The sequence below is a fragment of the Labrus bergylta genome, chromosome 13, assembly GCF_963930695.1.
Source record: "Labrus bergylta chromosome 13, fLabBer1.1, whole genome shotgun sequence".
NCBI classification, from domain to species: Eukaryota; Metazoa; Chordata; class Actinopteri; order Labriformes; family Labridae; genus Labrus; species Labrus bergylta.
Genome location: NC_089207.1, coordinates 21861055 through 21885240, shown reverse-complemented (window position 1 = coordinate 21885240; position 24186 = coordinate 21861055). Strand labels below are relative to the sequence as shown.

General features: G+C 43.2%; 1 protein-coding gene across 3 annotated transcripts; it reads right to left on the bottom strand.

The window, feature by feature from the left end:
- Positions 1 to 507: 507 nt before the first annotated feature.
- Positions 508 to 22560, bottom strand: LOC109985191 (thrombospondin-type laminin G domain and EAR repeat-containing protein). 3 transcript variants are annotated; one of them, XM_065962535.1, is made up of 16 exons: positions 21179 to 22560; positions 20716 to 20973; positions 17366 to 17430; positions 17112 to 17273; positions 16798 to 17030; positions 14519 to 14609; positions 14266 to 14419; positions 9982 to 10113; positions 9711 to 9828; positions 9472 to 9586; positions 6550 to 6730; positions 4483 to 4541; positions 4105 to 4281; positions 2292 to 2470; positions 1980 to 2081; positions 508 to 1906 (listed from the first exon to the last, which is right to left on the bottom strand). In XM_065962535.1, exons 2-16 carry the CDS (start codon positions 20795 to 20797, stop codon positions 1753 to 1755), a joined length of 2004 nt encoding a protein of 667 aa, XP_065818607.1. In that variant the 5' UTR covers positions 20798 to 20973; positions 21179 to 22560; the 3' UTR covers positions 508 to 1752. The 3 variants fall into 3 exon arrangements, with proteins under 3 accessions (XP_065818607.1, XP_065818608.1, XP_065818609.1); XM_065962536.1 differs by having other exon boundaries at positions 20716 to 22560; XM_065962537.1 differs by lacking the exons at positions 20716 to 20973; positions 21179 to 22560 and adding an exon at positions 18180 to 18451.
- Between the last annotated feature and the right edge of the window lie 1626 nt (positions 22561 to 24186).

Below are 24186 nucleotides of genomic sequence, written 5' to 3'. Positions count from 1 at the left end.
GAAAACACAGAGACTTTATTATTTATTAACGATTAATTCATATAAAATATTAATTGTTAAAAAAAAAATAATAATATTAAACTTTGTAGAACCATAGACTGTGAATAACAGTGAATGAAGCCTGAATGACGTTACCCTTGTGTTACTGCAGGGGGATTGCAGGTAGTGCGCCGACAGTTTTCTACATGGTGGCCAAACCTGGTATTTCAGCGTCACGTGATGCCATTGCAGCAACCTCTGGTGTTGAAGAATGAAGCTGATCCTGAAGTGTAAACTCCTGCAGTTCCTTGAGTGACCACTAGAGGCTGGCTGCAGAAGCACAGGAAGTCACATACACACCCATTCTAAAAAGCCTATTTTTACAGCAGAGATTAACATGTTTACAGCCTGGTTCAAAAAAACAAATAGGTCTGATTAGCTCATATCTCGATCAGAATAATAATAATAATAATAATAAACATGTTTATTCAGGGATGTTATAAAGTGATGACTTCATTAAGAGATATAAAACGTTATACTTATAGTGTTTTTAATTGATGAGTCAAAAGAAATGTTCATTTTGTCTGAATAAAATCATTCACATCCAGTGTTTTATGTTCTGTTACAGACGACAACACTCAGAAACAATATTTATTCACAAAAAATTTCATTATTTATGAAAAATAATAAATTACAGTTTGGATATAAATTGTGTTAATAAAGACGTTAGTTAGAGATGTTTTAATAAAGGATATTTATATGAACATTACGTCACAACAAACAGCTCAGTAAAACCGTTTTACAGTTTAAACAAGAATCAGTCAAAGTGAAGTGTTGTTTTACAGAAAACGCAGCAACATCCCATAATATGACTTGTATTAAACATCAGCTCTAAAGCTGTGTGTTTCTGAGAAGCTTATTCTTTATTATAGTTATAATTTCTTATCTGACTGATTGCACCTTTGACAAACACCTCCGAGGTATGAGCAGAGAAAAGAAGCTTTGAATTCTCTTGTTTCATGTGACTGTTCTTATCTTCTCGTCAGAACCTATGGTAATATAAGTGAGCACTACTTCTAATTTCATGTTAAAACTTTAAAATTCAAACCCTCAACTTCACTTCACACATAAACTAAAAACAAACATAGAGACGATGGAACCTGAAAGGGATTTAGCAACCCGTATCAGGCGGCCGTTAAAAACAGCTTCTTTTTGAGCCCACTAGAGGGCGTCGTCCTCGCCAGGCAAACATTACATCCATCCATCCGTTATCTATACCGCTTTCCCCTTCCTTGGAACCTAACGAGCATGTCTTTGGACTGTGGGAGGAGAGGCTCCTGTCAGACGGGGATTCAAACCAGGAACCTCCTTGCTGTGAGAGAACACAGCTAACCACTGCACAAGCTTAAAATGACTGAACTTATATTTTTAAATACGACAAGGAAAAGTTCTTCATATCGTCTTTGAAGGACCAGAGAAGAAACAAACTCAGACAGTTTCTCTGCAGGTGTGAAATCTCAGTTTCTTCTCTTTGATGGAAATGTTGAAAGGATTGTTCCTGCTGTTTGAAGACCTCGAAGAGCTCGAACTTGATGACTGTCGAGTCCTGCAGAAGGTTCTAGTTTTAAAACTCAAACTCTGTGGGATGCAGGTTCAGTCGGTCTGTTCCTGTCCCTGAAGACCCTGCTGAGCCCAAAGGTGACGACTGCAGAAGTCTGAAGGTTTAAAGGTGAAACTCTCTGAAGTTAGAGGTTTCTTTTATTGGGGTTTCCTTCAGTACGTCCTGAGTCTAAAGACCTTGCTGAGCCTGGAGGTGGCGCTGGAGTAGACAAGGAAGGAGCCCTCCTCGGTGCTGAAGTGTTCCCAGTCTCTGCAGCCGAACGTGGGCAGACTATGGACGGCAACGAAGCCCTCGTAACCCTGCCACCTGGAAACACAAGCCATTGATGAAAATAAAACAACACCTCCAAGTATAGAACATCTGACAGCAGACTACTCACCTGTAGACAACACTGTTCAGAGAGTACGAGCTGCCGTCGTGACTGTTTGCTACGACCAGAAACTTGTCGTCTCCGATGGTGAAGAACTCCCAGTCCACCGCGCTGAACACGACAATGACAACAACAACAACAACAACAACAACAACACAGTCTGTTAGAATCAATCTCCACTGCAGCTAAATGAAGAAAAAAATGAAAATGAATATCTGCAACTCATCTGAATCTAAAGCAAACTGACTCTTGATGATGAAACAGAGGGAGAGGGTCAATCTGCAGTCGGACTCCCACAGGTTTGGAGGACGAGGTGCTTACCTGTGTGTGAGGATGTCCTGGAAGCGGATGAAGGTCTGAGTGAGTGTGTTGAGTTCATACACTGTGGAGTTGATGCTGTAGAGACTCGGGCCGCGGCCTGAAATCATCTGACTGTTAGCGACAGCCAGAAAAAACCTGCCGTCTATCTGAAACGTCTCCCAGTCTGTCGCTCCGATCGTCTGCAGGAAAAACCCGTCAAGATTTAGAGAGTGGACCAAACTGGAAACCAGCAGCAGGGGGCCTCAAGGCCTGTAGTCTTTAAACCAAAGCAGTGGCTTAAAACTGAACTACAAGATCACGAGAACTACAAGATCACAGGAGAACTACAAGATCACGCAGGAATAAAGAGAACCACGTGTAAACAACATGTCTCTTTGTCTTTCTGAGGATGATTTGTTGTTCATTCGGTTTTGACGTCATGTTGATAAAGTGATGGTACATACAATCAGGAGTCTGTATGTTGTGTTTTATTTTGAAGTTGACCGGATGCTCTGTGCGTGTCCTTGTCTGACTTTCTGTCAGGCTCCTTCAAAAATGGACTTGGAGCTTATTTAAAACAGAGGAGAACGCGGGGCACTGCTGGCACTCTCCAGAGACGGGCCGCGGCGCTAGCTGTGGAAACAGGAGCATTCACTAGAGTGGCAGCGAACAGCGCCGTATTGCGCGGTGCTGACCAAATGCAGCTCGCACTGACTATTGGCAGAAAGTGTCAGACTCTTCTGCAAAAACCAAAGATTGTCAATGAAGGTCATTGAAACCTGTTGTTTTTCATGCTTGATGTAATGCCTCATGCAGCCTGTAGAGGGCAGCAGCAGGGTTTTTATGTCACAGCCTCCACCTGTGAACAGAGATCTATTTGTAGATCTATTACAGGTGTTGTTAGCGGTGCGTTGATGTTTCTGTCAGAAGGTGAATTAAAGGTTCAAGAAGCTTAAAAACGTTTTTTTGTGGTTTTAAAAATCCAATAAAAGTCTTCAAACAGCTGATCCGCCCTGAAGGATGAGTTTCAACTGCTGATGGAAACCCCCTCACACGCAAACACACACGCACACACACACAGACGCACAGACACACAGATGCACAGATGCACAGACACACACACACACACACACACACACACACACACAAACACGCACACACTTCATTAATTACACTGCTCTGGTTTCCTGCGTTTTAATTGGAGGGCTCGGTTTCCTGTTTAATCAGAGAAACATATTTTGTCATAAATGAGATTTGATGGAGCTTCTTTCATGTCGACGTCTGTCATCACATTGATGTTTGATGACGGTTTGACCTTCAGCTGCAGGACGTCCTGCTGCAGGTTAATTACAGGAGCAGGAAACACTCGCAGGCTGCCGGTCACCTTCAAACATTTAGATCATCAAACAGCTGCAGATCCAATACCCGGAGAAAGATTGCACTGGACTTTTTTCTTTTGCTTCTTTTTAGTTAATGTGCCACATTCAAAGACACAGGATCACAGACTTGTAACCAGACCTGGAACCAGACCTGGAGCCAGACCTGGAACCAGACCTGGGGCCCGTTTCTGAAAGAAGGTTCAACGAACCCTCAGTCTAACCCTGAGCTCTGAGTTGATGTACTCTCAGATGGGAAACTCTGAGTTTTCGGTTCCAGATCAGCAGATTTCAATTTGTTAAAACAACTCTGAGTAGGTCCACCCGGTGTTCAGTGCGTGCACCACGATGATAAAAAGCCAACATGAATGGAGCCCCGATTCTACGATTCACCATGGCAACAGGTGACAAAAAAGAGATCCTCCTACTTTAATGATCTCGAAGAAAACTGGACTGACCGGGATGCTCTGAAACGTCTGGAAGCAGCCGTTCAGCCACACATAGACCGTGGAGCTGATGGTGGTGGTCTGACCGTCGAAGGTGTTGGCAACCACCAGGAAGTGGTACGGCCCGACGGAAAAGAACTCCCAGTCGTACGCTCCGGACGTGGACAGAGTCTGGTTCACTTCGAACAGCTGAGGTTGAGACGGGGGAGAGGATGGAGGACGAGTTACAAAAACATCCAGAAGAGAAGGAGAAGTGACGACAGAGGACAAAGTAAGAGAGGACCCAGAAACACCAGAGATGATGATGGGACAGGGAGGACCTGACAGAGACGTGGACAAACCCCCAACCCCACTGGGTTGGACAGGTGAAGCAGATTTTGGACGTGTTACCTTTGTGTTTGGGCTCCACCTGTAGATCACACTGTGGATGTTGTGGTTGGAGTCTCTGGCTGAGGACACATGGAGACATTTTTTAATTTCTTTAAACTTTAATAAACGTCCTCTGAATGAAAAGTTTCATGAATGAAATCTTATAAATTATTACTATAATCAGTAAGATGTGTAGTGAGTGAAATGAATAAGTGACCTTACTATATGATCAGACATTAAGGAAACATGCTATGTTGAAGTGCTGGCTTCTCTGACAACAATGCAGCAGCCAGTATGTCCTCCTTCTAACTTTTGATTCTGGTCCTGAATGCTCTGGATTTGTTTGGACCAGAGAAGGTAGGCGGTTTTAAGGCACCCCCACACAGTTATTTTGGACGCCCCTCGGTTTGCCAGATATGAGACCAGTCATCAGGTCAAACCAACAGGTGTTGCAGCGATGGAAGTGGGCGAGAGAACTGGTTCAGATAGAAGTGATTGTACCCGACCTATAAAGCCTCTAAATGTTTCTAATAAGCTCCATGAGCAGAAACGTGCTCAAACTAGGATCAATATTGGAGATGCTTAGAACACAGAAAGGTTTACAGACCGATGCAAAGCTGACTAAACACTGAAGCTTCAGTGTCCACCACATGGCAACCTGCATGAGCATCAACTCTAGAGAGGAGGGGACGGGGCGTGTGTGTGTCTTCTGTATTGAACACGTGTAATATCGTTAAAAGGTTATAAGGTTTTTGAATAAAGGTTACCTAACAGAGTATTTTTCCTCTAGGGTTTTACATCTTTGACTAAAGTCAAAGATGAGAGTACTTGTTCAATCTCTGGAAAAAATCTGACATGAAAAGAACATAACACAAACACATGTGTGTGATCTAACCACAGTACACCTGCATCAGCTGCCTCTTTTTTTACATCCTTCTCTTTCTTTCTCTTTTTCTTTCACTGTTTTTCTTTCAGAAGCTGAGTTTAATCTTCACACACACACACACGCACGCACACACACACACACTGAGCAGAAGGAGGTGTGTTTGATGTGAGTGTTTCAATAAAACCCAGAGAGTCGAGCTCTGAACTCTCTGACCTGATCCTGCACCTCAAACCTTTTAACCTCCTCACAAGGTTTCTCTAAACTATAAAGATTCACCAGGAGTCACATTTATGAACCGTTTTCATTGGACTACAGGTTAACTGACTGTTTTTATGTTTACCTGACGACATGTTGCCCATTTAAGTCAGTGATCCATCTATTACACCCCTGAATGCTTGTTCTTTGCTGATATTGATCTATAAATCAGTGAGTCATCTGCATACAGTGAAATGCTCTTGTGTTTTCTTTAACTGTAGCAGCAGCAAGATGTAAATTTTAAACTGAAGAGGCCCAAGGAGGGAACGGGGGGAACTCCTCCACATTTTTATTGCTTCAGATGTTTAATTTCCAATCAAACTAAAGAAATCCCCACGATTGCAGGATCGCACAAAACATTTTTTTAAACCAGGAAGGAAACTCATCCGTGTCTACCTGATGGTCAGTCATTAATAAGAGCAGTCTCAGGGATATCAAAGGGTGAGACTCTTCACTGGAACACATATGAACTAAGTTTAGGGCTAACATATTTTATCGTCCATGAACCCTTGCTGAAAACTGCTATAGACCATAAAAATGTTCTTTTAAAAAGTAAACAGCTTTAAAAGGTACATTTTCTTTGTCATGAACTTTCATTGTGATTACTTTTGTGTTTGTTATAAAGCATTAAAAAAAGAACTGCAGACACCTGGGGTACATTCAATCTGAAAAGCTGTCCTGTTTTTCTGAGAAGTTGTGGGCGAGACAAAATCTTAAAACTCTAGTTTCCCTGAAATGGTTCAAACTGTTTTTTTAAAAAGCTTCGAGGTTCGTTTTTGTCCGACCTGGTTTGTCAGAGATTTAAACCATCAGCAGCAGTGGTGTGTTAAGGTTGTTGAACTAAAAATCTCTTTGGTTTACAGAAATCTTCTGATAAGTTTTGTCGGGACTGAATTTTTTTTTTTGTGAAAAAGTTGCATCATAAGTCCATTCTACTTCCTGTTTACCTCGTCTGTGATTGGCCACCACCAGGAAGCTGTCGTTGTGGATTTGAAAGGCCTCCCAGTCCAAAGCCGAGTGAGTCTCCAGTGTTTGATGACGGAGAAAACGCCGCCGACGCTGATTCCACCGATAGATGACAGACAGCTCAGGCTCTGCCTCCTTGGAGTTCGCCACCACCAGAAAAATCTGACACATAGAAACAAAAAAACTCAACAACATTAACACAAAAACAATTTGATCTAATAAAGATAAATATAAAGATAAACTTTATTGATCCCCCATGGGGGGAATTTTTTCATCACAGCAGCTCAAGAAAACAGGAAAAAGGAATAGAATTATTAAAAATCAAAATCAAACATATGTACATCAGTTAAATAAAGGCAGAAATAAAGGGATCCTCATACAAAAACCCAGACGGGCTGTATCTGGTCTGCATACCTTAGACCTCTGATGCTAAACAGCCAACAGTAAATGAGAACATCATCTTACATTACAGTTACATTTAGGGCACGGTCACACTGGCCATCCGTACTGTGCCCAAGCACGCTTCAACCCTAAAGTCCAGTTCGTTTGACCAGTGTGACTGCTCCGGATCGTGCTCAGGCACGGTACACTTCCTTGGCTTTGGCACACTTCGGAGAGGTGTGCTTCACTTCTTCACGGTACACTTCATGCACGAGCACAAGCACATGGGTAAACGACGCTGACAGCCTTCATTATGGAGAAATCCAGAGTTTCATGGCTGTGTCTGACTAAAATGACACAATATAAGACACAAAGTAGCTGTCATGCTCTGTGTTGCTCCGCGCGCGAGTCCGTGCGTGAGTCCGCATGGATGCCCGCACATCGGAGAACAATTTATTTATTTATTGCTGTGTCTGATTAAAATGGCTTAAAATAAGCTGTAAAGTCAGTAAAGTAGCTGTCATGCTCTTTGTTGTTCTCCGATGTGCGGCTGCGGACTCGCCTGTGGATTCGGCCGCGCGTCTATTTTATTTTTTAATTTATTTATTGCTATGTCTGATTAAAATGGCTTAAAATGAGCTGTAAAGTCAGAAAAGTAGCTGTCATGTTCTGTGCAGACGCGGACTCGACTGCGCGTCTCTTTTTCTGTCTCTCTCTCTCTCGTCCGCCTGTTTGTAAACTGAGCGCGCTTCATAATAATATAAAGCATGCATGTGTTGTATTAAGACGTTATGTACAAGAGGTAATCGTGCTTAGGTACGGATAGTCCTGTGTAGTGTGACCGCGGGCCGCGCTGGCCAGCGGGGGAATGGCGCTGCGGGGGGGCAATCTGCTTGGGTACAGCACGGTATGGATGGCCAGTGTGACCGCGCCCTTACTTACACTCGTTGGCCGGCTGGCAAGCTTCGCCACAGGATATACGTTAAGAGCCGCAATGCATTGTGGGGCAATTTAGTATAACCAGTGTGCTTTAAAAATACGGCTGATGTAGTGAACATTTCCCACATACACAAAATAGCTTACTACAAATCCTGAACGCACTACCTACTTTAAGCAATATCATGGAGGAGTTTGACATTTGGTGCCTACCGAAGGTCTCTGAGTGCAACTTCAATGTTATAAAACCCACCGTGTGCAGACATCATCAGCTCAGCATCTGACTTGCAGTCGACTAGTTCCTGAAGCTCTCTCTGTAGAGCTTTGTGCGCCCACCTGTCAGTGTGTGTTGGTTCATATGAACGTCACACACTGAACAAACACCACTCCTTTTGTTCCAGTCTCCCTTTCTTTGTCCTTTAAAGACGCTCGTCTCCGAGTGTGCCAAGTTCACCCTGAAAACATGAAAGCCTGAACCCTTCAGAGTCACATGTCAACCACAGGCCCCAGGGTTAGAGGTCAAACTGAGGTCAGAGATAACCCTCACATTAGCAGTGGTAAAGCTAACGTCTCTCTCTACTGCAGACAAACCAATCATTCGTAAGCTTATTAACTTGTCGGATTACGACCAGACTGTTTACAATGTCACAACATCAACACAGATATCTGAAGCTCTTTATCTTTTTATAAATATTAATATCTACGCAGATCTTGTGTAATATAAAGTGTTAATCGTTGGTGTATTTCATCAGTGTGTGTATCTGTTTACTTCTGAATTGTTGTTTGTGTTTATTCTTTTTATTGATTCTTCTGTAGAAGAAGCTTAAAGTGTGCAGCCGTCGAGTCAAAAACAAACCAACCTTCGGGGACAAATAGTCCTATCTTTCCTTTTCATATGGTTTCTCTTCATATTGTATCGTAAATGTTGTGACACTGGATTTGTTTCTGTTTTCCTGAAGGTCAAGATAACGAGCTAATGATGAGACAATCCTGGTTTATCCTAGATTATTAGGTCTGAAGAAAAAATGTTTTCATGCTACTGTAACTAAATTAGTATCAGTATACGGCGTACTACAGCATGATGAAGTATGTACAAGAGGTAAACATACTCAGACCCGGTTGGGCCTGGAGCAGTGTGAGGGCAGGCCAGCAGGGGACTGGGGACAATCAGGCTTCAGTATTAGGGCACGGTCACATCGGTCATCTGTACCCAAAAAGATTGCCCAAAAAATCCAGCCCGACCCTACCCGAGCCTGTGAACGTTCTGTCCGAGCCAGGCCCAACCCATTTACTGTATTCACAGGCCCGAGTCCGACTAAAACCCAACATTTTTTTAATGAGTTGTCTTTTATAATGAAAGGTACAATTTTGTCTAAATGCCAGAAATCTGTTCAGGTGAGATCTAAATGAGGCTGTAGGAAAAACGTATGGATATAAACATGAATTAAAACACCCGAAGTCGGGTCTCAGGTTCCATTGTGCTTAAGTCAGGTTGAAGACCTCTATTCAGTATGGTACAGGTAAACTGGGCCTTGTGTGAGTGAGCCCTTAGAGTGAAAAAGGTTCTGAGTTAGAGCAGCTCTCACCTTGTCCTCGATGGTGAAGTGTTTCCACGCGCGAGCCTCCTGAGTGCTGATGTTCTGGTAGAGCTGGAACAACCCGTCTCTCCATTTGTAGATCCTGGAGCCGGGCAGAGAGTCCCTGCAGGACGAGATCAAGCAGGTATGAGACACAAAGAATCATGCCGTTATCTCTTTCTGATTTTAAAGTCAAAGAACCCGTCCTGTTCTACATGAGATCTGAGTCCCCTGGCGGGTTTCAGTACCTGTTGGCTGCAGCCATGAACAGGCCTTCAGACGGGATGGAGAAAACCTCCACGTCGAAGGTTTCTGAGCTGGTGTACAGGTCCTGATAGTCCTCCACGTAGTCCAGACGCTCCTTATCTACAGAGAGTCCAAGTTGTAGAAGTATGATACAGTCATTGTAGCGTGCACAGCGATCAGTGGTAAGAACGAGATCACAGGTGGAACACATTCAGAATATTTCCAGAGTAAGAAAAAGAAAAGAACACAAATGTTCCCAGGTGACGGACTCACTCTGCAACAGCGTCCTCCAGGTGATTCCGTCACAGATGAACAGGTCTCTCCTCCGAGTGTTGAACCACAGCTGACCTTGTTCTGGGCCTGAACACTGAGGAGGATGTCCTGTGGTCACTCTGGCCTCGGCCTCTAAAACAACCAAACCGACAACACGCCTTCAGGACTTTGATGGTTCAACATGAAGTCGAAAGACAACAAAGATAAAAACTGAAACTGTGAACAGATTGTTAGGCAGCGGTGGAATTTTTTTTTACTAAAGTTTGGAACCAATTTGAGTTTCTTCTTTTTAAATACTCTTCTAATCGACAAACTTGACATGGTTATTTTTTTAAACTATGAAAACCTGAAAATCGTTATTAAATTTCAAAGCAGACTAAATTCAAGAGAAAAAGAAAAAGAAACACAAGATATTATGAGCCAATAAGAATAAATCTACTCAATTTAACAACAAAAGAAGCAGAAATCTTTAACCAATCAGAGCTTTCTATGACTTCACACTGGAGAAAGGCTTCCTACTGCTGCACGCTTCGGAGAGTCACCAGTCTCACCGTCTTTAACCAGTTTTAGTTTTTAAACTAAAGACAGTTTGACATCGATGGTTAGGAGACGGCCACCTCTACCAACTGACCCACAGCCGCCCCATTTGAGTCGAGGTTATTTGTATTGTGGTCGTTTTAGTTGTGATCGTCGGAATCATGGTACTTTGTTTCGTGGTCATGTGAATCATGGTCATTTGAGTCGTGTTTCAGCTCATTATTGCCTTCATCAGGGTGTAAAGGTCATAGAAGAACGTCATTATATAGCGACATACATCCGCCAACCACTAAAGACAGTAGTTGGTGAATGTGACGCTCTAACCGGCGAGGAGACGAGTCCAGGTTCTTCTACAGAGTGCAATGTTTGACAGAAAACCCTGATAGACGCTCCGCTGAGAGGGAACAAAAGAGCACACTTCATCCCCCAAATCTCTGTGTTTCTGAGGTTGTCAGGTGATGTAAGCATGTGGCTTTCAGAGGAGAAGGTAAATTAAGAAGCCTGTGTTGCAGCTCGAGTGTGCAATGGTGGACGCCACTTTCCACTCCTCTTACCCTCCAGGCCTTGATGCCGGGCGCTACATTAAGACTATACTACAAAAGCGCTGTCAGATGGATGTGGCACTGTAGAAGTTAATGAAGTCTTTACTCAAGTGTATTCGACATGACAGCAGACAGGTCAGACAGAGGCGGAGTGATGGAAAGTCCCTTTCCTGTAGGAACGACCCCGCAGTGACTGAAACCTTTATCAGTCGTCTCTTCTGGTCTGATTTGAAACAGTAACTGTATCTGAGTGTGTGGTTGACGGATGGAGGTGAACTGACAGCTCCATGTTAATGAAGGGAGAGTAATGACGGCCTTCACCACTCTTTTAACCACAAGTGTTTATTAAGAGCAGACAGAGAGCGATGACTCTCACATCATTAGACACCAGTCGACATCACCTGGAGGTAGACGACTGAGCGTGAGTAGACACAGGCTGCTGAGGAGCTTTCACCTGCCAGAGGACACGTTTACCTCACGTGTTACCTGTCCTTCAGGGAAAACCTGTTATTTTTCTCTGTCTTACCTCTATATGATATTCACTCTGTGAGTTCTGGAACTACAATACCCATGATGCTATGGGGGAAGTCATGTACTCAGAAAGTCTTCATTGGGCTTCAACAATTGTTCTGACATTTAGACTTTATTTCATCACCCTGCATTAAATCAGAATGTTGTTATTATTATTAAATGTATCAGATCAACCCGAGTCTGTTAGCCTAGGACTTGTTAGCTTAAGCCTCTGTGTGCTAGCACCGATGTGTGAACCTGGTTCTGTAAGTAGCCTTAGTCTGTAAGCATGATTTTTGAATGTATGACCTGTTGGCGTTAGCATCACTCTTTACACGTTATATCATGACTTCACACCTGTTAGATTTAGACGAGCTGTTAGGATATTATCACTATAATGCTACTTTGAAACACGTTAGTTTGAGCTTAGTTTGTTAGCAGTTTTATTTTGGACCTGTTAGATTCCTAATCTAGTATTTTAAAATCATGAACTTGTTAGCTTTAGCATCAGTCTGTTAGCATGATATTTTAATGTATAATATGTTGTGTTTGGCATTAGATCATAGAAAATCATGACGTCTACTGTTAAATGCTGCAGCCTCGGTCTGTCGGCATAACACCATGACGGAAACCCTGTTAGCCTCAGTTTGTTAGCAAAACACCTTGACATGGTCCTGTTAGCTTCCTCCCTTTATTAGCACAAACTCACAGCCTATTAGCATTAGCCACAATCACCTAAAACTCAAATAAATGTGAAGATTGTTTGTCATCTTGATTCAAACATGTCTTCACTAAGTGGGAGATTAACAGATTAATGATGTTTCTTATGTCTCCAAACAAACAGAATTACAGAGAAATCCTCATCACAGCAGTGAGTCATTAATAAAAGTCAAACCTTCAGTCCAGTCCACTTTGTTCTGTTTGCTCTGTCTTTGTTCAGGTATGTACTTCAAACACACAGACTGATTCAGGTTGATATAAACTGTGAGTCATAAAGACAAAGATATCATCAGACACACACAAAGTTCTGTCTGATGAACTTTATTAACTCTGAGCCTCAGGCTGCTCACAAAGACTGATCAAATCCTCCTGATTGTTCTGTCCGCTCACGTTTCTGATGGATATCAGATTAATCTTCAATTAAAGATTTATCTTTTTTATCCACAATAATGACATAAGACTCTATGAGAGGTTGGAGGGGATCAGTCAGGATGTTATCAACACAGACAGCACAGAGAAAAACTAAAATAAAGTGAGATACAAAACAACCATCATCAACAAGTTTCATCCACCTGAAACTGACCAACCAAACAGCCAACCAACAATCAATCAATCAATCCATACAGCCATCCTTCCTTCTATCCATCAAACCCAAAAAATATCGATCCATCCAACAAATCGAACCATGAAACCAAACCTGACTCTGGTTTATTTTTATGCTGACATCTTGGTGGTGTTTACAAATCAAAACTTTAATAAAAGACCATCATGAAGTCATCATGAAGTTACTGAAACACACTGTCGATCTTTGATTGAGCTAGGCTTGCAGTTTCCCTCTGCTTTCTGTCTTTGTGCTAAGCTAACCTCCATGTACCCACAGATTAATCTGACATCCTTCTGAAACGCTTACTTTTATTTAAACATCTGAAGGTGATGGTAAAGACTGTTATACACAGGGGCGCCACAACAACAACAACACACCTGCATGATGATGAGTTTTTGAAAGCTGAAAGTTAGCACCGTCACCTCAGCACCAGTCTGACTTCACTATGTTGTCATGGAAACACACATCAAACAGAAGAACAGACCCCAGCTGTCAATCAAACTGCTGGCTGCACACAGACACAAACACACAGAGAAATATAAAACCAATAGCTATAAAGACCTGTCAATCACACACACACACACACACACACACACACACACACACACACACACACACACACACTTCCATGCTTTCAGTCATTTTGTATCTCAGGTTTCTGAATCACTGAAACCATCACAACTAAAGAGCAAACACACTGAAGGTCAGAGAGTTCGAAGTGCCCCCATGTGATCCTGAGTCGCTGCTTTCTGTCAGAACTCATTACCAGAATAACAACTTCAGCCTATTTGTACATTTTAAACTTTACTTTTAACTGTTGCTGAATTAGCTGTTAGCATCTCCTGTTAGCAGGGTATCCATGAACTGGATAACTCTGAAACTAAAGAAAACTAAGAATCCTGAAGAATCTCAGGCAGGTTCTGCAGCACAAGGTGTTTCTGTTTTTCAACGATTTCTAAGAGAATTTATAGACGTTAATGTATGTTTTATATCATCAGGGATTGAAATTCACACTCACTCTAAAATATTTTGTCAGGACACCGCTGGCCTAGTGGTCAGTTTGTGCACCCATGAAAAGAGAACAGTCCTCCAGGCGGGCAGTCCGGGGTCGAGTCTGACCTGTGGCTCCTTTAGCCCACGTCAGTTCCCACTCTCACTCTCCCTGATAAATGACGCTATCCACTCTCATGTCTCTCTTATAAAGGCTTAAATCATATGTTTTCTGTTTTTGTGTTAAGAAAAAGTTGTTCAAGGTTTTACATATTTATATTTATAATTTCTGACCATAGTTAAACATTTTTTAAGCTTTTAAGGCTATTCCTCCCTGTTGGCATTTGATTACATTTTTGAAGACTTTCCTCTCCTCCTCACCATACGGGTAAACTGGTCCTTGATGGTCCGGCCGGAGTGGGGTGGACTTCAGGATCTGGGGGATGGACAGCTCGACCAGGCTGGGGTCAGCTGCTGGACAGAGTCTGGGCGTGGCATCTGAACCAGGAAGTAGAACCAGCTGACGGAGTAGTCCCTAAAGACAGACAGAACCAGGAGATGTTAGGTGTAACATCTGGTTTCTGTATTCATTTAGATACTAAAGTTGTGAGTCTGATTCTGCTCACAGACTCACAGAGAATCGTCCCCTCATCCTCCTCCGGCTGCCGATGAACATCCTGGACCCTCTGGTGCTGAGAGTGCTGGGAAATGACTGAACCTGTTTACTGGGAGACAGGAAACCAGTTAATGCAACACCTTGACTTTTTGTTCAAAGACCTGTCCAACTCTTAACCTTTACATGGTGTTAAAAATAGTCGACTTGTTGTGTTAGTGCAACTACAACTGGAATTTTTTGTACCGTAATTTCCGCACTATAAGGCGCACTTAAAAGCCTTTAATTTTCTCAAAAAACGAGAGTGCGCCTTATAATCCGGAGCGCCTTATATATGGATCAATTGGTTAATTGGTTGATCCATACTGGTTGTACACGGCGCTCAGCGACACTGACTCGGATAATGACGAGAGGGAGCCAGGCATGTTGGATGCCGTACTCGCCCAACTGTTCAATTCGGACACTGAAGAAGAATTCGAGGGATTCGTGGACGGGGAATGAACTGAAAAAGTGAGCTTTACGTGTTATACGTAACTGAACAATGTTGAGTTATGCACTAACGCAGGGGTGCCCAACCTTTTTTGAACCAAGATCTACTTTTAAAGTTACCAGTCTGCCGAGATCTACCAGTCCACATAGTGAGCCATAGCCTTTACCAACAGCCGACAAACGCATTTAATACTCACACAACAAACAGAAAATAATAAATGAGAGTTCTGTAAAAAATAATGCAGACTACAGACTACAGCAGGCTGCTGTGAGATGATTTTGCTTTTGTTAAATTAGCTGCAGACACGGTGAGAGTGAACAGAGTAAAGTCCAACCGACTGTTTGACCGGGTCACGTGTGTTCCCACCTCGGTCCGTACGGATCACGGATCAACTGTGTGCTGTAGCACTAAAAGTAAAAAGTAAAAAGGTTCGCGTGGTGGCTGGCGCTCCAGTGCAAGTGTGTGTGTGTGTGTGTGTGTGTGTGTGCGTGTGCGTGTGTGTGTGCGTGTGCGTGTGCGTGTGCGTGTGCATGTGCGCTGTTTGTTGGTGTGTCTCGTCCCCCGCGATGCTCACAGTCATGACAGCAGAGAGGAGCAGAGAAAAGTAGCTGCAGCTTCATCAAATGCGCTTAATACTCGTAGCATAGTTTCTATATATGACTTTTTGGTAAAACATTTACCCCCCGGTTTTACCTGCACGTCATTGCGCATGCCTGCACTCTCTCTCTTGCGCGCTCTCTCTCTCTCTCTATCTCTCTCGCTCGCTCTCTCATGCACGCAGCAATTTCATGAATAAATGAAAAATTAAATACACACAGGTCGGAAGTATACTTGGGCTCCCAACACAGGTATCGTGTGTGGGAAACAGTGCAATGAGATGAAATTGAAATCACTTTTCTATTTTACAATTGTATTTTATATTGACAAAACATCTTGCGATCGACTGAGAATCAGTCAGCGATCTACCTGTCGATCGCGATCGACTGTTTGGGCACCCCTGCACTAACGTTTGAATTAGCGGTATCAGACTGTGTTTCTTTTACGTGTTTACAACTGAACAAGGCTGGGAGATATTGTGAATATGCACATTAACGTTTGAACAACGTTGAGTTATTGTGAATGCACTACGTATAAAACTACGTTTTGAGAGTTAAGAGAAACGTCAAAGAAATAATTTATTATTTGGGGAAATCGTCTTATGTACTTTTGTTTTTGTAGTTTTATACGTTATGTTTTATACGTATTTATATTTATATATTCACAATATCTCCCAGCCTTGTTCAGTTGTAAACACGTTCTATTCTATGCGCCTTATAATCCGGTGCGCCCTATATATGAAAACAGTTCTAAAATAGGCCATTCATTGAAGGTGCGCCTTATAATCCGGTGCGCCTTATAGTGCGGAAAATACGGTACATAAAGCCCGTACCTGCCAACATTTGGGTTTCAAAATGCAGGAGGTGCTGGGCTGGTGGAAGGGGTGCGAGAGCCTACGTTCATGTGCCCCTGTATGCCTCAACGCTGTGCTTGTCCCATTGGGAACTGTTATCACGTGTGACAATAATTTAGCCATCATACCTTTTATTAAAATCCCCCTGTATACGTTGTAGAAGGCATGGCTACTATCCAGGTGGCTAACGGCTATAGATGTAGCTTTGCTAACGTTTACAGATGACTAAACAAAGCTACACTGAACCAGTCTGACCCTAGGTGGACTGAAGTAAACCAGTCTTAAATAAACCAGATTGATTTTGGGAAAACAAATCTGAAGACTGAACTTAGTCCAGAAGAAATAAACTCCGGAACTCACAGCTCCAGAGACAGCCCACAGTCGACGGTCAGCGTGGCATACGGTCCGGTGACAGCCAGCACCACGGTGTGCCAACGGTTATCATCCAATCCAACATCCTTAAAGGTCATCCGGCTCCGCCTCCCACCACCGGGGGCCGTGACCAAGAGGTGGAGGCTGTTCTCTGAGACACGTAACCCTAACAACAGCAAATCAGATTCCTCCTCGACCACAGAGAAGACGTACTCGTTCCTCTGGAGGCAGAGAGAAGAGGAAGAGGTTAAAACAGGATCAGACTGGATCAGAACTGGTTCTGTTCAGTTCAACTGGTTCACCTTCTGTCTCAGTCTGGGTATCTTGATGGTGGTGACCAATGAGAACTCTGAAGGGAAGTAGTCGCAGTTGGTGAAAATTTGGGAGGCGGGAAAACTCAGCACTGTTGACGAGACGCCGCCCAGTCGGAGACCTCTGGACCCTCTGGACTGAACCATCTGCAACTGATTGATCAATAACGAGTTATTTGTTTATTTGAGGACTTTATCACATTCAGCTGTTGTTTGCTCTTCCTCCACACCTTCAGGTAGCCTACCTGTGTGGGCTGGGCTTGGTCTGGGCGTGGCAGGGCTCGGGTCAGCAGGTCAAGAGGCAGCAGGTCTGAAGAGGGAACACAAACTCTCTTTAATTCTACAATTCATGGATCACACGCTTTTATCCAAAGTGTCGTCATCAGAGAGTAAGAACAACACGAGCACGCTGGAGGAGGAGCGTCATGTGTGAACACAAACAGCTGAATGTTTCTCTCTTCACCCGGAGTTTCTCCTCCAGCCTCCTCGTATTTATTCTGCAGAAAGTCAGAGTGAGCTGATGTGAGAACGCAGCAGGATATAATCAGGAGGATTCACCTGGAGCGAGTGGGAGGGGGTGGTGACGTTTATTCCCTGTGGTCGCTGCACGACCATAGACTGTCTGCACGCCACCTCTTTTAGTCTGCACCGATCTCCGTGCTCTAATGAACCTGCTGCATTATGTTTCCTGTTCTCTAGTATTTTCTTCTCCACTCTTTAGTTCAGATTGTGATTCTGTTCAACTACACGTAGCATTGATATAAAGACAGATATTCTCATTACAGCGTTGTGTAGAGGACTCTCTCATTTTACGTCACATCTGTGAACATCATGTGTGAACAACCAGGTCAGGAGGATCTCCGGAGCAGTCCTCCTGAAATGATCTAGATATTTTTTTGGAATGCGTGTGTGAAAAACCATAAATAAAGTAATGAAGAGTTTTTCTAAATCTCTGCTGGTGTTTCACAACAGCTGTTTTATAACCTGAAGATGTTTTCCTCTAACTGGGACTGATAAGAGTTTCTATCTTGTGGTCAGACGTATTTGAATCCTTATCACCTCTCAGATGAAAATGATCGCTGACAACACTCGAGATCCGCTGTTTATTTTTTTCACGTTAACCTCGGGGGGCGTTTCATTCCTCTATTTGTGGTTTCAGTGGTGATCTAAAAATAACAACAAAGGTGTGACAGGTAACAGATATCAGATTATGTCAGCTCAGGTTCCTCGTACTATTATCTCGTTTGTTCCAGTCAGAGCCACTGTTACAGGAGCCGTTATCTTCTAAAGGTGAGAGATGAAGATGAACGCTCCTCAGTCTGTACGTTGAGAATATAATGTAGAGTTACTCAACGTGAAATATTAAACAATGACTCCTACAGTTACATTCAGAGGAGGTTTGTATAGTCAGAGTAATCTGAAATTAAATTTAAGGATTTGTAGCGTTAACAGATGAATTTACAGACTAAATAACAACGGATAAATAGACTGACCCACGTAACAGATCACGCAGGCCTACAGCGTAAGATTCAGAATCATGTACAAAGTTGCAGAGTATCCAGGATGATGTAAAACACATTTATGTAATTATTCTGGAAAATACTTTGTGAATTTTTTTTTAACCTTAAAGAGTTTGTGGATCCATTTTTCTTGACATAATGTGACAACATGAAGGTAGTTTTAAACACATAATGACCTACAGAAATAAGAGTACCACAGTAAACAACTGAGATGCAAAGTTACAACAAGGGAGAGGTGCAAAGAGAGTTTAAATCTTTGTCTCTAAACTGACAGCTAAAGTTCAATTTTATATTTCTGCAGGAATTCCCCTTTAAGCTCCTCTGAGACCGTCTGTGTGTTTTGTTGCTGCAGAGGGATCAATGGAAGATGAATGGAGGATGAATGGAGGGAGGGGACGACATGTACAGAAACAGATCTCACGTTTCAAAGACATGAAATACAAAGATGAACAAAGCTTCTCAGAAATGTCTGAATCACATTAAACACACCTGTAAATGTATGTAGTAGTATGTTTTATACCCTCCCCCGCTTTATGGATCATTATTCACTAAATGAAAATCACTCAGTGCTGAAGAAGACTTGAATCTAAAGATTGAGACCATAAACTCAAGATGTTCACAGAGGGAATGAATCAAAGGTAGGAACATTTTATGATCTACTCTGGGGATGACTCTGGCACTGTCCCGACGTGTGATGGGACTAATCTGAAGAAACACCAGTGAAGGGAGGTTCCCACTTGACATCCCGGGTGATGTCCTGGCTATTGTTGCCCATCAGCCCACACTGTTGAGTTACGGGGGCCAAAAGGCGCCATGTGGTGGGGGTAGGTAGTATGGGCGTTGACACTACCTGGAGCTCACATCACCACAGCCTGGGGGGGTTGAAGGTGGCGATGCTGTTTTGGTTGCGAAGGTGACTAATGGCCACAAGGTATGTTATGTAAGGCGCTCATCCTTTCATTAGGGCACAGGTACCTTGTGTTTATTTCAGACTTTACGACTGCATGGACTTCTCTATTGAAACCAGGCGACTCTGTCTTCTTCTTTGTTTGGAGCCTCTCTCTCTGGGTATCTAATGATTGAGGCCCAACCCAAACTTTGAAGACCGCTCACTTTTATTGATGGCTCTGGTTCCCTGTTCAAATCCTCCATTGACATTTCAGAAAATCTTTATATCGAAGAGATAAAAGCTTGTAACCATGACAACCAGTTACCCCATTATTCATGACTATAGTTCATTTGATTCAGTGCCAAAACAGCGTTAAAAACTGAGAAAAAGGTAAAGGTACAAGACTGTGTATATATTTTTCTTCTGGAGTCAATCCCGCAATCTTTTTTCTTCTTAATGCACCTTAAGTCGTCGCTATCGTGTTTATTCTGTTAATACACATGTTGTATTATGTTGTAGTTTGTGTTGTTGAATATATAAATTACATTCACTAGGGCATGACAAGGTTATTAGTACATTTACTGTTAGTTTACGAACCAGCTAGCCTGCTAGCAAAATGATCCGTTCGCATATGGCGCCAAGGGGCGGGAAACATTGCCATGGTAACAGCGAGCTCCAACAATCAGAGACATCGCTGTGATAGTGTAGTTCTTTTCCCCCAACGTCCTGAATAAACCGTGTTGTTCTTTAAACAAGGTCAATATCAGACAAACTCGTGTCAGACAAACTCGTGTTTCATGGCAGAAACCATTGTTACACACTCGGGTAGCTCGTGATCAGTCTATCTATGATGGTTATGACATCATGGTTCATAATCTAATCCACTACCGAGAAAATAAACAGGATTTTTACTTCTTCAACCTCACTGTTAGCCTTACAACAAGGAGGTTTAGAGAAAACCGACCGTAGATGTTTTGCTTTTGGTGGAGCGAGGCTAGCAGTTTCCCTCTGCTTTCAGTGTTTGTGCTAAGCTAGGCTAAACAGAATCTTGCTCTGTCATTCTGATGTAGCCGAAGTACAATTCAATTGATATAAAGAATCCAACGATCTATCAATCCTGGCAAATAAAAAAACATTTTCTTGTGGACTTCTTTGTTAAGACATATCTCTCTCTCCAACCGCATACCTGTGCAGGGTCTCCAGCTCTGACTCCGGACTCTGGCGGTGAGCAGCACCCATGTCAGCAGCAGGGGGCGACACATCAACATCACGCCTGTGTGCCGCCAACAACCTTGGTTTGATCCCGCCTCACCGGTCTGCTTCTTGAACTGCGAAGTTACCCGTCATTTTCTAGCTCAAAAACAACCAACCTGCGTGAGGTCGACATCCAATCAGATACCTTGGATTTTCCTCTTGGTAATGTTGGCGGGCGTTTCTCAAAAGCCTTTGATCGGGGGAAAGGGAAACTTATTAAATCAAAAAAATATATATTTTAAAGTTGTCTAAAAGTTTTTGGAGCAAATTTGAAAGAAGTCAGCCTTTAATGAAACCACTCGTATTGAAAGCTTTCTAAAAATGACCTTCAGACCCTCTAAGGTCATATTAAGAAAAATAACTAATTTAGAGTCCAGTTTAAATAAAAATCAAACCTGGTTCAGAGGTCAGAGGTTATTCCAGCCGTCGTCTCTGGATCAGTTTGTGGTTTAAAAAGGATCCTCAAGCATGCAGGAAGGTCCAAAGTCAGAGCGAAGGAAATAACGGAAACACCTCGAAGATGTCTCTTGAAAGTCCGTCTTCAGTTCGCTTTGAACCCTAAAAAACCGTCTGGTCCAAAAACCTTTAAATGTTCTGTTTTCAAAACTTGGACCTCTGAGAAGTTTCCTCTATAGTCCTGTTTTCAAACTGTTTGAGAGGAAGTGTACTTGGAGAAGTCGTCCGTGTCTTTGGAGTTTTATTTGAGTGTTATTTTCACCGTTGTGTCTCTAAATGTCTTGTTAAATCAGAGTAAAGGCCTCAGAAGATGTCTGGACTGTGGACAGATCCATCCTGGATGTCCAACGGTCATCAGTTAATTGAAATATTTCAGCCTCTCTTGACTTCAGAATCAACGCTCAGAGATCCAAACACGGTTCATGTGGTCGTCCATTTCTCTTCAGTGATTTGAAAGATGTTCAAAAGATGCAGACGTCCCCCTGTTGACCACTTTCATCCATCAAACACATCGTTTAAATCGTCCATAAAATGTTCAGGAGAAGAGAAGAGCTGATTCTGTCCACAGGTTGTGCTTCTTTACATTCACCTGTCCGGTTAACAAATCTTTTGATGAAAATCCTCAGTGTTTGAACGCTTCAGAAGTGTGTGTGTGGACCTGACACACACAGCTGCAGACTGAATGATGTTCAGGCTCAGGTGAGACTCACTGAGAGAAGAGAGAGAGTTTACCTGCTGGCTCGCCTGGCATTTAAATATAAAAGCCTGGGAGGAGCTGGAGCGAGAGAGGGAGGAAGGGAAAGAGAGAGGAAGGGAGAGAGAGAGAGAGAGAGAGAGAGCAGCCTCCTCTTTGATCCACTTGAAAACGAGCCATGAGTTTAAAAAAAGTCATACAATTTTCTCTGTATCAGACGATTGTAAACAACATGAACGTAGTCTCAGTGGTCACTCGGTTTCTGAAGCGTTGGTGATTCTAGAAATGTTGGGGCTCAAGGCAAGAGTTCACATGGGGGGGCTCCTCCAACCAGCATTCATCCCCACAGACTGTAAATATTAAAATATGAAGCATGACTGACATCCAACCATCTGTTCCTGCAGGGGGCGCTGGAGTTCCATCGATGGTGGTCTCCATGCTGGAAATGCTGTATCAGCCTAACTTTCAGTCAACCTAAAGATAGGCTGAGAGCTGGAGCTGAGGCGGGTTTTAAGCCTCCAGACAAACCGTTACACCGCACCCGCCTGTCAATCATGTCAGCTACACGCCTTATTGTGAATAACTCTTATCCTTCATCAAATCAAAACGGATGAGTCATCAAAACATTCACCCCCCCCCCCCCCCCCCCCCCCGTACAGTGTGTGCCGATCGAGACATGAGCTAATCAGACCTATTTGGGTTTTTGAAACAGGCTGTAAACATGTTAATCTCTGCTGTAAAAACAGGCTTTTTTGAATGGGTGTGTATGTGACTTCCTGTGCTTCTGCAGCCAGCCTCTAGTGGACACTCAAGGAACTGCAGGATTTTACACTTCAGCATCGGCTTCATTAGTGGTTGCAGCTTAGTAAAACTTTGGATATTCTGTGACGTCCCCTCTAGCGCAACCATCATGTCAGAATTTAAATATGTTTAATATTTGAATCTACATCCAAAAACTTGCAGAACCTCCGACAGCACTTCTCTGCTGGACCCTCGATTACTGCAAATAATCTAATGTTAGCATGCTAATCACGTAATCTAAGGTACTGAGCACACAGACATATCGCTAGAAAAGCGGAACCAGAGTTTTCCTCTGATGCAGCGCGCTTGCAGGGCGCTCTTCTTTGCTGCTGCACAACGCTTTTTTTAGTGAAGTTTTTTGGGCGCACACAAAAGTTTTTGAAAAGTTCAACTTTTCAGCCCAAGACGCAGAGTCACAGCGCTCATGAATGTCACTTTTGTCTTACGCAGCCAATCAAATCAAGTAGGACATCTTACTTCCTCTTCTAGGAGCAAAGAAGCGGCCAGAGGTCGCCCGCATGCACATGCAGCCCAGCTCCACGGGCGCTTCATGCTGTTTTTCCCTCCAGATGGAGTTCAGCTGAGACTGAACACTGAAGTTTCTTGTTTGGTTCACCGACTCTGCGATAAGATCTGAGCACATCCAAACAATCGGAGGGAACAGAGGAGCGGCATTTGAGGCTGAGAACAGATCAAATCTCTGTAAGTGTTTCTGAGGACAAATAATCCAAACAGCAGCTTCCTGTTTCAAAGAACAGGTGAGAGATCTGAGAGAACACCTGACGACAAGCACGAAAAACCACAACACTCAGGTACCGTTAGCTCCACGGCTAACAGCGTTTAGCTCAGGGGAAAATAAATCATAGTATTCATTAATTTCACTGAATTTAGAGAACTGTGGAGATAATTTAGGAGTCTGCAGCGCACACACACACACACACACAAACACTCACACAAATACGCACGCACACACACACTCTGAGCAGGTAATGACAGTGTCTGTAAACACACAGCTTTAGCTGCACTAATGGCCCGTCTGGGCACACACACTCTGACAGTAACTGATGCTGGTGTGCGTCTTTGATGTCGAGTGTGTTTGTCGGAGGGGCAGGTCGAGACAGGAAGCTGCTGAGATCACACGCGTGTCACCTGACTCAGGTACGCCCACTTTGGGTTAAAAAAAGAAATCTCTGCAGACAGAGGTGTTTCCCCCTTGCTGTAAACTTACTCTGTATGTTTCTACATACTACATTACCCATGAGCCTCCACTGGTGTTGCTGCCGAGTTTGAACACTTTAACCTGTCACCATGGAGACGGTCTTCATCACAAAAGTCACATTTCCACTGAGCAGTCCGGTTCTCAAGGCTGTTTTTGTTTTTTGTGACTAATGTCAGCTCATAGCTCCGCCCCCTGAAAGGGCTCAGAGGTTCTGACCTCTGCTGGACGTCCTC

Bases quoted from the DNA above. Each gene is read 5' to 3' on its own strand.
- LOC109985191 (XM_065962536.1), bottom strand. From the start codon at position 20,797: ATGTTGATGTGTCGCCCCCTGCTGCTGACATGGGTGCTGCTCACCGCC. The intron at 17,431-20,715 runs GTATGCGGTTGG...TTCCCTCTTCAG, and splicing joins GAGCTGGAGACCCTGCACAG to ACCTGCTGCCTCTTGACCTG. The intron at 4,542-6,549 runs GTAAACAGGAAG...ATGTGTCCTCAG, and splicing joins GGTGGCCAATCACAGACGAG to CCAGAGACTCCAACCACAAC.